Source organism: Salvia hispanica, chromosome 4 (assembly GCF_023119035.1).
Source record: "Salvia hispanica cultivar TCC Black 2014 chromosome 4, UniMelb_Shisp_WGS_1.0, whole genome shotgun sequence".
In the NCBI taxonomy this organism is placed as follows: domain Eukaryota; kingdom Viridiplantae; phylum Streptophyta; class Magnoliopsida; order Lamiales; family Lamiaceae; genus Salvia; species Salvia hispanica.
In genome coordinates, this window is record NC_062968.1 from 51,827,105 (window position 1) to 51,842,614 (window position 15,510).

At 33.7% G+C, this 15,510-nt stretch overlaps 2 protein-coding genes and 1 long non-coding RNA gene across 5 annotated transcripts; 1 reads left to right on the forward strand and 2 right to left on the reverse strand.

Moving 5' to 3' along the window:
• The first annotated feature begins 602 nt into the window (after window positions 1-602).
• On the forward strand, window positions 603-6,749 carry LOC125224324 (CMP-sialic acid transporter 4-like). Of its 2 annotated transcripts, XR_007176855.1 has the most exons (16): window positions 603-892; window positions 1,228-1,288; window positions 1,369-1,423; window positions 1,524-1,635; window positions 1,767-1,846; window positions 2,276-2,351; window positions 2,430-2,530; window positions 2,717-2,788; window positions 3,176-3,224; window positions 3,570-3,611; window positions 4,254-4,375; window positions 4,642-4,701; window positions 5,198-5,246; window positions 5,917-6,011; window positions 6,102-6,232; window positions 6,554-6,749. XR_007176855.1 is itself a non-coding variant. In XM_048127707.1 (15 exons), the coding sequence occupies exons 1-15, from the start codon at window positions 866-868 to the stop codon at window positions 6,151-6,153; spliced, it is 1,053 nt and encodes a 350-aa protein (XP_047983664.1). In that variant the 5' UTR covers window positions 603-865; the 3' UTR covers window positions 6,154-6,414. The 2 variants fall into 2 exon arrangements, 1 of the variants encoding a protein (XP_047983664.1); XM_048127707.1 differs by lacking the exon at window positions 6,554-6,749 and having other exon boundaries at window positions 6,102-6,414.
• Window positions 6,750-6,818: 69 nt separating this feature from the next.
• LOC125224326 lies at window positions 6,819-7,646 on the reverse strand. Of its 2 annotated transcripts, none has more exons than XR_007176856.1 (2): window positions 7,448-7,646; window positions 6,819-7,158 (listed from the first exon to the last, which is right to left on the reverse strand). It is a non-coding gene; the product is annotated as an uncharacterized LOC125224326 (long non-coding RNA). The 2 variants fall into 2 exon arrangements; XR_007176857.1 differs by having other exon boundaries at window positions 7,278-7,646.
• A 5,044-nt stretch (window positions 7,647-12,690) lies between these two features.
• Window positions 12,691-13,354, reverse strand: LOC125224278 (wound-induced protein 1-like). Its single transcript, XM_048127655.1, has one exon. The coding sequence runs from the start codon at window positions 13,313-13,315 to the stop codon at window positions 12,878-12,880; it is 438 nt and encodes a 145-aa protein (XP_047983612.1). The 5' UTR covers window positions 13,316-13,354; the 3' UTR covers window positions 12,691-12,877.
• Between the last annotated feature and the right edge of the window lie 2,156 nt (window positions 13,355-15,510).

Below are 15,510 nucleotides of genomic sequence, written 5' to 3' on the forward strand. Positions count from 1 at the left end.
AATGCAGCTCGACTAGGAAGTGTCTCGTGCTATTTTAAATTATAGCTTTTGATAAACAATATCTTAAATCTCATTAGAAGAAGTGGTAAATTATACATTATTTAGGGTTTTTTCGTGTAGTGTATGAGTATGTTTTTCAAAATTTATGGGTGATTCCTCTTTTTTCAATTCTTTTATGATATTTTCTCCTATGATTTAACATTGAAATATTATAGTTTGTTATTAATTGTTTCATAGTATTTATTATTGATCTACATTTATTATATACATATTTCATATAATGATATTGTTTCTAATTTTATTTAATTAATTTATAACCTAAATCAATATTCTTAAAAATATTTTAGTCCGTAATACTAGTTATAAATAAATCCAAACTTTGAGATAGACCAAAATTCATGGTTTTGGGCAATTTTTTCTAGAGTACTCATAATCAGCCTTCAAGCCTACTAAAATGATAAAAGTTCATGAATTAAATGATAGAATTTGCACAATTCTTTTGGTTAAGTACGAAGCCCAAATAATTAATTAATCAAAAGGCCCATTACTAATTAAATTAGTTCTGGCCCAATCGATCACCTCTCTCTCTATCACTCGTTCATCTCTCACTCTCGATCTGAATCTCTCTCTCCAATTTTCCGGCGACACCGGCAAATCGCCACTGACCGACCGAACAGCAGCTACAACGAGACGCCGGAGTCCGTATTGCTTCCATCTCTAAGTCGAATCAGCAACGCTCGACAAGCCACCGCATCGCCCCTTCCTTCAGACGCCACTCTCCGTCCAATTTGGCTAACTGGCCAGTGCTGACTAAGGACGCCTCCTTCAGACCTCTCTCCAAGCTAGAGAGAGAGATAGTGAGAGAATGGAGTACAGAAGAATTAAGGATCAGGTTTGCCTCTTTCTCTACTACTCAATTTGCTTCCATCTTGGCGATATTTTAGCTGATGTCAAAGTTTTGATTGCATTAAGCCATGTCAAGTCTATCTATCTTATTCTCGATCGAGCATTGTTAATTTGATTTGCTCCAGCTGCCTATTCGTAATATTGCTGCTCTTCTACTACTACACATACATTTGTGCGTTCGCCGCTGTTTCTCTTTACTAGTTCCATATCATCTCACACTGAATTGTTGAGATTCCATTACTCTAGTTTAAGCACACGCTAAATCTGCCTCAGGAATCAATTTTACCCCTTGCTCACTCTTTTATGGGATTAATCATTTAGGATAAAAACGAGGATTCAGCTCATGTTGATGTTGAGAGCTTGAGAGGGAAACCCCATTCAGGTGCCACACATACCTTCATATCCCTTCACTGTACTAGGTTTGTCCATCTGTAATCTCTTGTTTTTTTTGTTGAATTGCAGGGTCTCCTAGAGCTTTAGTAGGTGGCTCTGCAGACCGTACTAAGTGGAAGCGCAAGTATGGCTGTCTTAAATTCTTTTATGCATCTTACGAGTATATAGAATACCAACAATGTGAGGACGCCTTCATAGTTCATCTATTTTATCACAAAAAACAGGTCTATTGTGACACTAGCATTGACAGTTCTTACAAGTTCACAAGCAATTCTTATTGTTTGGTCAAAGAGGGCTGGCAAGTATGAGTACAGCGTTACAACTGCAAATTTTTTGGTGAGTAGATACTGTTTTCACTTTGGTTAATCACTGTATTATCATTAAGCTTTGCTCTTTTCATTTCAAATGTTTTTGCAAAGGGACTGCATCTCTTGAAGAATGTTCTGAAATTCATTATTTCTGATTAGGTAGAGAGTTTGAAATGTGCACTATCACTAGCTGCATTAGCGAGAATCTGGAGGAATGAAGGTGTTACTGATGATAACAGGTTTTGTCCCTTTGCTATTCATTTTTATACTAAATGACAAAACTATGGACTCATGGGTTGGTGCACACATTTTTTAAAACCTACGACTTAGGAAGGTATTAAGGAAACAATGTATTTAAAGTACGCACAACTATGTTTAAAGTTATATATATGTACAATCTGATTAACCATGTATCTAAATGCCCCAGCTGAATCCTGTGAAGTAGCTCTATTTCTTTGCTAGACTATAGTAAATGTTCATGAATTAAAATTGCAATATTATCCACCAAAAGGTTTTAGATCCATAAATTTAGCATCCTGAAATGATTTCATGCTTGGGGTGGCATCTTCTAGAATAGCTAAATTTTATGTTGAATTTATTTGGACTTCAGTAGTTCCTGTTTCATTTTAGTTGATTTAAATTGTTCCCTGTTTCAAATTTTCCTTTAGGTTAAGTACAACATGGGATGAAGTTAGTGTATACCCCATCCCTGCAGCTCTGTACCTCATCAAGAATCTACTTCAGGTAGGCTCTCATCACTAATTTTCCCATAGAATTACTTATCTGTTGCATGCTGTTTCCTGAAGTTCTCTGTTTTGGCAGTATTACATCTTTGCATACGTAGATGCTCCAGGTTACCAAATATTAAAGAACTTTAATATCATCAGCACCGGTGTGCTATACCGCATCATTCTCAAGAGAAAGTAAGTATTTCCCGGAACCTTACTTTCAATGAGTTTATACTTCCAAGGTCGAAAATCTGTATTCTTAAAATTTAAAGATTTGCTGGATGTAATCATACACCAGAATTGCCATAATATTTCTTGTTATGTCTGTTCAATATTCAAACCAACATGCGAATATGAAAGTAAACAAGAACACTTTTTCAGGTTAAGCGAGATTCAGTGGGCAGCTTTTGCTCTACTTTGTGCAGGGTGCACAACAGCACAACTCAATTCCAAGTAAGGATGTTAGAGTTTTCACTTGATCCTTTCCATTGAGCTATATGGTCTAGTACCAACTTTCTTTGCCTTTTTATGTAGCTGAAAATGTAATTGAGAATGTCATGTGCGAGAGAGCTAATAATCCATGCTAGCCTCAACATCTCTTAGTCAATGAACTGGCTGTGTATCTGTGTATCTGTGTCCTTGTGTTTAAGCATAACTTAGAATGTTTATCATATTTGATGTAGGCTGAGATACATACACTGAGATACACAGTTGCACACACATTCATGAATTATCTTTCTTTCCAGATTTTCTCTTTCTGTTACCTTAGAATCGTGTCCTTATTTATCCCATTGTCAGTGTCTTTCTCACCTTTGCTTTTTAATCTTTCTCACTCCTCAGTTCAGATAATGTTTTGCAGACACCTTTGCAAGGTTGGATGATGGCAATTGTAAGTTGAAACTTGAATCTCCCCTTAATATTTTTGTTCAGTATGTTAATACTGTCTGTGAAGGCAATAGCAGGAAAGTGGAACATGAAAAGCTAAACCATGATAATCTAACATTCCATTCTGAATTCCTTGGGGACAAAATAATAGTCATTTCACTTATTAAATTCAGTTCCGGATTATAGAAAGAGAGAGGAAGATATAGGCTAGTTAGTGTTGGAATACACTGTATCCATTTTCAAACAAGCATGTTCTTCGTGTTCTCTTTTAGTTCAACAGTGGAGGTAAAATATTTAATTACAGTTTTCCCTGTGTCTAGCTTCACTGACTCTTGGTTGATCATTTCAGGTGATGGCTCTTCTTAGTGGTTTTGCTGGAGTTTACACTGAGGTAATTTGGTAGTACATCTCTTCAATTTCTACTCTAGATCAGCCCTTTACTATCACTTAAGGAAAAAGAGAGAATCATTTAGTGTGTCACCCATTCTGCAGTATGATAACTTTGATGTAGGTATCTTTGTTTGATTTCTTGTTTCTACGTGTATATGTGTGTTTTCTTCTTCTGGTAAAAACCATTGTCATTATCACCCAAATGACAAAGGATTCAAGTTCTTTATATCATTTTAGATGTTGCAAGAGATTGGAGTTGTATATTTGCTTAGAATGGCATCACCTTTATAAATTACCCTTTGTAATGACCTACTTATGACTTATCAAAACACAACATCTCAGTGTTGTTGATTATGCTATTATGTTGGGACAATGTTTGATATTTGTTTCTGCGTGTATATGTGTGTTTTCTTCTTCTGGTAAAAACCATTGTCATTATCACCCAAATCACAAAGGATTCAAGGCCTTTATATCATTTTAGATGTTGCAAGAGATTGGAGTTGTATATTTGCTTAGAATGGCATCACCTTTATAAATTACCCTTTGTAATGACCTACTTATGACTTATCAAAATACCACATCTCAGTGTTGTTGATTATGCTATTATGTTGGGACAATGTTTGATATTTGCTTTGTTTTCTAGGCTATAATTAAAAAACGGCCTTCAAGGAACATTAATGTTCAGAACTTCTGGTTGTATGTATTTGGGATGATTTTCAATGCCATCACCATAGTCTTCCAAGATTTTGATGCTGTTGTGAACAAGTAAGGTTAACTACTCCTGAATTTGTCTACCTTTCTGGCAGATATCAGCATTCAAAATTTTTGAGCACTCCCTGTTCCATAACCAATGAAAATTCTCTGGAAGGATAGATGGAACTATATTGAATCTTGCACACTGGGCTTTCATTCATATTTAGCCACATATAGTTTTGTATTCTAGTAACATTCTTGACCCAGATTGTTAGGTGGTCTTCTGACTTCAGCTCTGGCATCCTAAAGAAGTTTGTGCTTATTTTCTTCTATTGCAGGGGCTTCTTTCATGGATATTCTTTCATTACTGTTCTCATGATTCTAAACCATGCTCTAAGGTAAGTATTTATGGGGATCCGTTACTATGAATACAAATTCGATTGAGATAATAAATTTAAGATGAATTTAAGTAAGTTAACTGGATGGTGGCTGATAATGCTGGTTCTGCCCCGAAAAGGATTGTTGATTTTTGGATGATTTGTAGTTTTTATGCTCCATCAACACAGAGCATGCTGCTTGTCCTATTTCAGATTGGCATTGAAAGTTGGAAATTTTGTAAATAAATAATTTACTTCCCCTTCATGAAAAGTGGGAGCTCAACCCATCATAAGAGAGCACATGATAAATTATTTGGTGTAGGTAGCAAGATATTATTTGTGAACATTCAAAAAGAAAATAGTAGCGTACAGCTGAGATATTTGAGAAAATAATTGTTTCTCCTGTTGCCTGTAGTCATACACCTACTTTTATTCTGTTAAACATTGTTCACGCATACCATTTCTATTAATAGTGTATCTGCTCCAACCTTTTGTAATAATCTCAATGTTAATGCAGTGGCATTGCTGTATCAATGGTCATGAAGTATGCTGACAACATCGTGAAGGTAAAGACTTAAACGTCATTTAAAGCATGAATCGTTTATCAGATTCTACTCATTATTTAATACTTCGGACCAGTGCATTGAAATGCTTTCCACATGAGTTAGTATCAAAGAGGTGAGAAAATAATATACGTGATTAGTGTGAAATAGGTCACAGACACAAATAAGGTTCTTGAACTAGTGAGTGGAGACTTAGAGTTGGGCCTATATATGTTGGAGCACACACAAATTGTCTTAACCATAGATGGTTGCAAATCTCTGACGATTGGAAAACAGTGTGTGAAACATATTACGATTTTATATACCTCTTCAGAACTCGTGGTGTCTCTGAAGGAAGATACTTTAGTTATTCCTGATATATAAAATCAAAGCACACCCGATGGCATGTCTTATTCATGTGTAGGGAATCCACAATGAAGATAGATGACCACCATTCTTCTACTGGATATCATGTAAAACATTGAAGAAATTGTTTGGATTGGTTTGTTTTTACCTTGAGTTCTTCAGCTTATTTTTGTGTTTGTGGCCTATCAAACAAGTATTGATGTTTCTGACTTTGATATCCCTATCTAGCCATGTAGTTGGCAGCAAGAAAAAAATCCTTTATCATGTTACTATCTCCTGTTATCAATTTTTGGGGGAAAAAACTCAGTTGTCAAGGTTTTTCCTGCAGGTGTACGCTACATCAGTTGCAATGTTATTGACGGCAGTCGTGTCTATCTTCCTGTTTGGATTTCATCCATCCCTTGCCTTCTTTCTTGGTTCCATGTGAGTAGTGTTTTTCAATTGAAGTATTGAGGCAGCTAGCATGCAACTTTGAATGAGATATAGCCTTACCAAAATTATTGTATTTTGCAGTATTGTTTCGATCTCGGTGTATTTACACTCCATCGGGAAGGTCCAGAGATAGTAGTAGTTGCAGCCTTTGGCCATATAGATGTGGTCAGTGGAAAGGCCCTTATAATGTCAACTGATTTTGGTCATCAATGGTATGGTTAATTAGACGCGGGTTGCTATATAGTATCTTCCGGAGCCTTGTCTTCCCATGCAATCTCTAAAGTCATTGCTTCTATGCTCATAGATAGTAGTGTGATTCAATTATATTGGTGGTCAAATTGAATTGATTTTCTTGTGGTGTACTCTCATAGCTGTTGTATAGCAGTTTGTTCAATTTATTGGTTCCAACCATGGCATGCTGCCCTTGTATCTTATCAAGGTTGTGCTATTGTTAATCAACCTGCTAAAAAACCAGGTCACACAATGCAACTGATGAAAGGAAGAAACTGAGCAATCTTTCACCTGAATTGCAGGCACAGACAGCAATGGGTGTTAGTGATGCAACAACCAAATCCGAAAATCGCCACTTGTAAAATGTCGTGGAAACAAGTGAATTTACTATAACTCGTCAGGAGGGTGGACGAGAAACCATTTGCCTTAGTAAAATAATAGTACTATTATTATAGATCAATGCAGTGATACAATTGTTTTTGGATCAGTTTGGCTCTGATTACTAAATATGGAATACATAGCACTCTAACATGGACAGTGGTATCCAGCACTATAACGCATAGATGCTAAGGACGAATCACAACTTTCTCTTTTCTTTATGTTTTTTCCCCTCTTTTTTTTGAATGGGATATGATCATATGATCAATAACATACATACATACATACATCACTGCAAATTATTTTATTTATATCATCTCTTCTTGTTGTTTGTTGAGGTGGGGAACGATACAGCAAAGCACTTTTACACGTCTATTTCTCCATTGAGCAATTCTCTCAATCTCCAGGCAAAATCTATTGAAAAAATCATGTACTCCACAATCTAAGTCAATAAATATATGCACATTACAATTTACAAAAGTGAATTCCCTTGATGAGTTTCATCCATAAAGATGGAAAACTCTCCATCCTACAAAAAAATGACGTCACATGAAGATATCAAAGCATGAAATTAATTAAACATAATTATGAAAAAAACAATGCATAGGAAAATGAAACCGTATTTCAAATCAAGAAAGTTGAATATACCACAATTCCACAAAGATGATGAGACGACCGTATACGTTTCTACTTTCTGCCATTAGCTTTGTGTTTCACTTTGTTGAACAAGAACAATACATGCTTCTTAAAGCGCTACTTCTAATATATGTGGGCTTGAAAATTACATCTTCATGAGACAAAACACTTCCAATTGTTACCTGGAGAAGTTGAGGCGTGTCGGAATAAGATTGAGCGGTCGTGATGGGGAAGAAGGACACATGAAATACTAACTCACGTTAGCAGAAAAGGCGTAGAGGAGTTAGTAATGCACGTGCCCTGCTTCTCCATCGCGCTCAACGCTCATCTTGCACAATTACTTTGATTTGTTCCTACATATAATTTACTAATTCCTTTGGGTGAGAGTGTAGTTGGGGGTGAGGAGTAGTCCCCCCCTTGTATTTATAGCAATATGTGGTGTGCTCAATATGCATGGAGAGAGGCATATTCTTTGTATATAGTTAAAACTCTTTCCTAATTTAAAATTTGGTGACTATATATGCTAAATAATTAAGGGGTTTCAGACATTAAACATGATTTGTGTCAAAAATGTGTATTAGGATAAGAACTAAGGAGTTTAATGCATGCATTGTTATAAAAATGTGAAAAGGCATTAAAAAATATTTTTATATGTGTATCTTTGTGAACTTCTACATTTCCCTTTCGTATGGAGTAAATATATTTCCTCTGTATGATGATTATCACATGTTGTGTAATAGCAAATGCATGACAAACGCTAGACGATTATTAATGGGGGAGAATTTGTGAAATTACTAGAAGTGGGGCCTTAAGTTTTACAATTTGTTTTCATTAATAAAAAAGGACCACTTTCAATCACTATATATGAATGATGTTACAGCACTAATTACCTTTTATCATTGCAGACTTGACATATGAACTGATTAAAAGTGGGAGTATTAGTAATTAAAAGTAGGAGAGATTATGTTGTTAATCCGAGGGAAATAAGTATTAATGTGTGTGTGTGTAATATGATGATGATATAGTAGGAATAACAAATTTTTTCATGCTATTTCCACTGAAATAAACAATTAGTTATGACCAATTTTTTTTTATTGTTTTCTCCTTTTTTTCTTTCTTACTAAAAATTGCTAGAAATTATAATCTTGGTCTTTTTCTTTCAATGTTTTTTTAAATGGTCTTTGAACGTGTTTTAATCTTAATTTTGCAATTTTTATTTTAGGTATAAAAAGTAAGTTGTTGAGTTGAATTAAATATTTGAATGACTATTGTAAATTAATGTAATGATTTCCATTATTTATTTATTTATTCCCATATTAATTTTTTTGAATAAATTAACATCTTTATATAAAAAATATGGAGTACTATTTAAAAACATGTGCGTGTATTGCGTGTATGTACGTGAAAATGTGGTTGGGATTCTTTCACAGTTTTAAATGTTTTAATTCAGAATAATTTTCGACTAGAATTTCTTCGAAAAATATGATAGATTTATCCATTTATTACATACTATATATTTAAATTCAGTACATTCTCACTTACCAATTTCATTATAATTAAATAAATCTTGGCGTTTATTTTTTAAATATATGAATACGACCTAATCGAACGAGTAAAATAGCACATAGTGGAAATGAGGGGCTGAGATGTTGATAGGCACTTTGTTAGACTATGAATGGAAAAGAAAAAAAGTTGACATTGTTATGTAGCTCTCTAGAAGATTTCTCAAAAATCACAACCAAAAAGACCATACTTGAATACAAAAATATCACAACCTAAAATGTAAAATAAAAAGAATTTAACTTAAATACTCAGTACCACGTCACATCTCTTATTAGTCATTTTAGGATTAAACCTCATTATACTTTAATTGATACGTATCAAATACACAGCAACAAATGAGACTGTATCAAACCATTATACGAAGGACGATATGACCCCACAATCACAAGACCTAGCAGATGACGTCCCAAACCCCACAGCAACCATCAAGCCCGCAAGGCCGCCCTAGGTGTCGAGTCACACCTCCAAAATGCTACAAGGATTTCTTATGAATACCCACTCATGTTATCCATCAGAGTCTTTATTTCCATTATCAACTCCAATTGGGAGTTGGTTATCACTTATCAACTCATTTTTCGATATTTTTTTAGGTTATTTCCCTATTAGAATTAGAATCGAACCACATCAGATTTAGAGCTAATTAGTATAAATAGAGTCTCTATTTCTTTTATAATTCAAGAAAAAACCCTAACCTATTTTTTCCTTTCTCTTATCAAGTGTCGCCTCCTTGGCGCACATCTCCCTTCGTCAACTTGTACGTTGGCAATATCGGACGAATCCCGCGTAGAGGGATGGATTGGAACCTCACTAGGATTTGATTGGTCTCATGTTCACGTATCAGATCTCACACCATTCGTTGACACGTTAATCAAATTAACTGGTCTATCAAATTTGAGCATCTAGCTAGTGCATGTGCAGGTCCATCTACCTCTTCAGTCTTCACTATAGATTCCACCAAAAGCTACGAGTAAAGAAACAAAAAAGAAAGACAACACATGTAATGCCCAAAGCATTTTGGAATCTTGTAACAAAAATGTATACTAGCAATGCTATACCGGAAAAATCCAAGGGTAATAAATTGTAGGGGAAAACTCTTTCTTCATCATTCATGCTTCAAAACTCTACTTAATTATTGCCCTTTTGACAACTGACAACTAGCTACCTTCTTTCTTTATTTTTATTTTTATTTTTATTTTTTTCATTTTCACTTCATCTTTAACTAATTTTCTCTAAAAATATTTGATTGTCAATTTTAACCATTTAGATATTAAATTGCACAAAGTTTAACTTTACCAAGAAGGATTGTGAAAATCTCGATTAGCCAATAATAAAAAATAATTTTGACGACTATAATCTAATCTGCGGAAAAGGTAAGTATTTATATATAAAAAATATTAGTGGTGGAGTATTACACATTTTGCAAACACGTTTTTAAGCCGTTTGGAAAGTAAAAAAAGCCCATCAAACATATTTCAACCTAATCTGCACCACTAAGTAATTTAATATGGTTAAATTTGATAAACAGTGTTTACATAGTGCTCCTATCTTAATCTACACTATTTAGTCTTGTTTTAATCTGATTGAGAAAATGACTAGAATTTAACTGATTATAATCCATAGAATAAATTAAGTTAAAAAGGTGCTAATATAATAATGTTGCTGCTTCTAGAGATGTCATTTTCAAAATATAGTTGACATCAGAAAAAAATCTAAAGAGCCAATGCATTATCAAAATTAATTATCACGTGCGAGCTATATATATATAGTTAATTTTGATTATTTTATGGGAATGGTGTTATATATTGGTAAATTAAAATAAAGATGAATTCATGGTTGAAACATTACGAATTTGAATCTCCAATTTTATACATTGTGATAAAAAAATGTTGCAAGAAGAAATAACAAGTGGAATTAGTGGTTAATGAGGTGTTAAACCAATTAATAATCAGACATTAATTGTAGGAATTAATGGGCATATCTTCACCAAATCAAAGATTAAAGATAAAATAAAGGGAGGCAGATGTTGGTGGGATGATACATAATTGATGGGGATGTAAGTGAAAATTATGGGCCTACTAAATATTCATGATTTTGTAATCTACAAGGTTTAATTAATTAACTTTAACTTTTTGTTTTGACTGGACAATAATTGTGCTTGTAACGTGACATCCATTGATGCAGCATTTGACCTATATGTGGTTTGGGAAATAACTTTTAAAGAAAAATAGTCCTTAGGTTGGTTCATTTTGAGCTTCAATTTTTTCAAACAAAATTGATGAAGTTTTTTCTTAATTTTAATTTTGGGGTATACTTTGTGAAATTACAAAAATATTATTTGGATTGAACTATCTTGTTTGCCGAAAAGTAATGACTACATGATTCCAAAAATAATATTTTTGAAACCACTTTAATATATTTTCTTAGATATATAGTGGGATACACTTTTCCATGTTACGCGCAATGTTTTGCTGATTGATAGGGTCGTCATGGTGAGGTGGTTCACTTAATACTTAATAAAATGAAAATGTAGTTTAGTCTAATGAAAAAATAAAAATTATTAGGCCTACAATTAACATAGAGTTGGGCTTAATTAGAGACAACGCTTGTCATTATTGGGCCTACTCGTAATTCAAAATTGGGCCCGTTTTGTAGGGCCTATTCTTGATTCTAATTTAACAACAATGCATTTGCCTTATCTTTTTGATAAGTCATTGCATATTTGCATACATTTGTGTCCATTCAAAATTGTCGTACGATTCTCTTTTCTGATTGGTTTGGTAGATCTATTTAATTTTGAAACGATGATCCATTTTTTTACTTCTAGGGGCAAGAATTTAATCAATTATTGTTAGAGATACTAGCAACTGAAAATGAATTGGGCCTACTATTTATGTGCTCGGATTGAATGGTTTAAATTGGAAAACACCTTGTATCATGTATTCATGTTGTTTGTAGAAAGTCTAGAAAGATGATTTTTGTGATTTGGTATAATTTGCCGACTGCATAATAGTATATAAATCACATCAGTTGTTTAGTGTTCACCATCATCCATGTACAGTATTGGTTTGATTTACCTGAAATATAATTAATTTGTAGGTACCACAAGCCTAAATGCTAATATCATTGTCATAACTCATAATGATTACTTAAGAATTGAAGTTGAGGATTGAGAGACTAGTGTTGCCGAATTGATCTCTAGCTGGTCCCATTACCCGATTCTCAATACTCATATCATTAAGGCATTCACAATGTCATCAAATAAATTTAGTGTTTTTAACCAATTATTGAGCACGGACAACTTGAAATCCTACACATTGAGCCATTTTTTATTTTTATTTATTTTTCATATTAACTCACAACAAATATTATAAGTACTTTCAAAAAGTGGTCACTGGGTATTTCAGTTATTTTATTAAAAATCTAATTTTTTTAGATAAATACTAATTAAAAGTTTTGTGACGAAGCGTGATTGACCAACTGGATTGATGAGGCAGACTGATCAAGCACACTAGAGCGCACAATAAGACATCGTGCAACGCGCTTTGATCATGATCTTATGACTTCGATATAAAAAGTACTTCTTTTGCCTGTGAATAAAAGACATGTTTTGATTCAACACGAGTTTTAAGTTAGTGGTATGTAGAACATGAGCGTAACTTCTATTTACTAAAAATGTAAAAAAAAAATGTAGTATATTTTATTGGTGGACGTCTCAAAATGACAAAACGTGTCTCTTATTCACGGACAGAGTGAGTATCCGTTATTGTTCATCACATCATCAATATTGTAAAATAAACCCTATGCCATGCTTAACTGTTTTTTAATGGAATGCCAATCTTAAGTGTTAAAGATTGCATAGACATAATTAACCTTCTCGCCATTTCAAAAGGCATTCCATTTTCAATTATACTAATAATTTCACATATATACAACTTCTCTTAAATAAAAGATGCAACATTTTAGTCCGCAAACGGCGAAATCTAGGATTCAACTCTCACACTTAATTTACACTTATTTTAATAAAATTTGATTAGACATATATGCATTGATCAAATGGCAAGCATGAGGCCGGGCAGCGAGCGCTCCGGCAGTTCCTGCGGGTGGCTCTGCCAAAGAGGGGCGGCGGAGCAGCTGAGCGGGCCCACATCTCTCACCGTGAGCCAAGTATTGAAGTATTCTCTAAACTGAGTGATCACCCCATCTCTCAGCGTCCAAACGTGCACCCAATACACCTCCGCCCCTTCCCACCCTTCCACGATCACGAGATCGTCCACGATGTCGATGTTCCGAGGCTCAAACTCGAAGTCCCCCGGCAAGGACTCTCCGGTGAGCTTTTTCATCATGTAATGGCACTTCTGCGGCCCGTGGAACCACCACTCCAGGTCCCCGGCAATATTGAGGCCCGGGATTTCTCCTGCGCCGCCGCTGGATACGGCCTTGTAGAGGCGGCGGACGTCGGCGATGGCAGACTCAGTTTTGGATTCCATTGGTTTGAGGAGTGATGATGGAATTATATATTTCGATGGTTTGGTATAATATTGTTGATTCTATTGCATGGTGTGTTATGTATTTATAGTAGTAATATGGTGGCCCACTGCAAATAATTGCTTTATTTTAATTTGAGATGACTATAGGTGTATAGATTAATTAGATCAACTTTTCCTAATCGTTTTAAATGCATGTGCTAATGATATATTAAATGATTTCGGATTGATGGCATGCTTGTGTTTTAAATATAATAAAGTAAGAGAAAAAAAAAACTATAAAGTAAGTAAGAATCTACAAATACATGTGTACAATCATATACTCTTATATAAAAATTTGCATAATCCGACATGCCAAAATGTTAACACATTATAATAAAAAGTTTTTGAAATTTCTTTTTACACACTTGAAGTGCGTATATAAAATTGAGAAACATGTATGCTAGCTTGTTGATAAACAAATCATCACAGATTCACAGTGTTTTTAATTTTGGAACATCGGCCTTGAAATTACAAGACAAACAAGTTAAACAACTTGCATATAGTAAGGCCAAAATCTATTTATTATTTTGATAAAATATTAGTTTAGTTCAAATGTCACCGAATTATTTAAACGATGTGGTTATGTGTTAGAGTAATTTTACTTTGATTAACATTAGACAATTGTAATAAAAATAAATTTTAATTTTATATTATAATTTCAAAAATTATGATATTGATCAATATAAACAAAAAAGTTAAGTATAAATTGAATAACAATCCTTCAATGCATAAAATTGTGATTTAAAAATATATTCATAACAAAAAATATTTAGTGGGAGTAATCTTTTGGAAGTTCAGACTTTAAATAATTGAAGATTTATGATTAATGATTTCCCCTTGACTTTGGGAGTACTCGTCGAAATTGACATTTTGCACATTACAAACCAAATTTTAGTAGTATTAGTATTTATTTTGAATTGGTCTAAAAAATCAGACCATCAAATCTTAAATTTATTATTTTATTCTTTAAAAAATGATCAATATAGTGTCATGACATTAAACTAATTGAAGTCATTATGATGAAGTATATGAATTGAAGTTGTCAACTATCATTAGATGAGTTGGCATTATACGAATTGAAGTCACTAATCATAAGAAAGAATTAATACAGTCACAGATACATGGATTGTCCAACTTTTTGCAATAAGCATAATCTCAAAAGATAATAATACCAAACTAATTAATCAAATAAAAAAATCACCTCCTCCAGCCTCAAAGAGAAAGGACAATTATTAATGATTTAATATTATCTACCACTCAAAAAAATGAATGGAGGCCCAACTGCATTTATGAACACCAGTTGGATCCAAGCCTGCCACTCGTGCACACGATTTTGACATTTTCCAACCCTATATATTATCCCCACACCTATTTGTTGGACCATTATACTAACAATTATTTCGAGTAATTAATTGCGTTACAATGAATTTCGAATTTTGGGGTTGCAATCAAATACTCTGGTCGGGATTCTCTATATTCAATTCATTAAGGTGCCAATTGCTGATGAACTGGTAACGATATGGAATCAATAACTTTTTAGAAACATACTAATGCTTATAAGTGGAAAAAATTGAGTCGATGTCCATGTATATCACTCTTAATTATAAATAATTTAAATTGACACATAGAGATATAAATAAAATTACATTCTGATCAGTCCACGTAATTTGCCTGGAACATGATAGGTTGGACCAATAGATGGACTATAGGTGTAACTATTGCATATTCTTTTTGTCGTGTTTAACAACTGATTCAACACTTCAACGATGATTATAATAAAATGAATAACTATACACATACATTAGTTTTTATTATTATTAATAGATAAAATGAATCAAAAAAATCATGGAATAAATTACGATCTTTATAAATAACTTAAAATCCTCACATTGTCACAATTTTTAGTTTATGATTTAATAAAACTTCAAAAATGGATGGAAATAAAATTATTTTCTGTCCAATCCATACCCAACCCAACCGGGCCCACCCCGGCGCGATTCACTCACGTGTCTCACTGGTCCTGGGTCGGACTAGGCTGGGTTGTGCCAGACCCAGCTACTTGACAAGTATAGTTGGGATGCTTTTGATAATTGAATAGGGGTTTGCAAAGGCAGCGCCATGATGGACTCAAGCCCGAGAATTTTGGCTCGAGCATT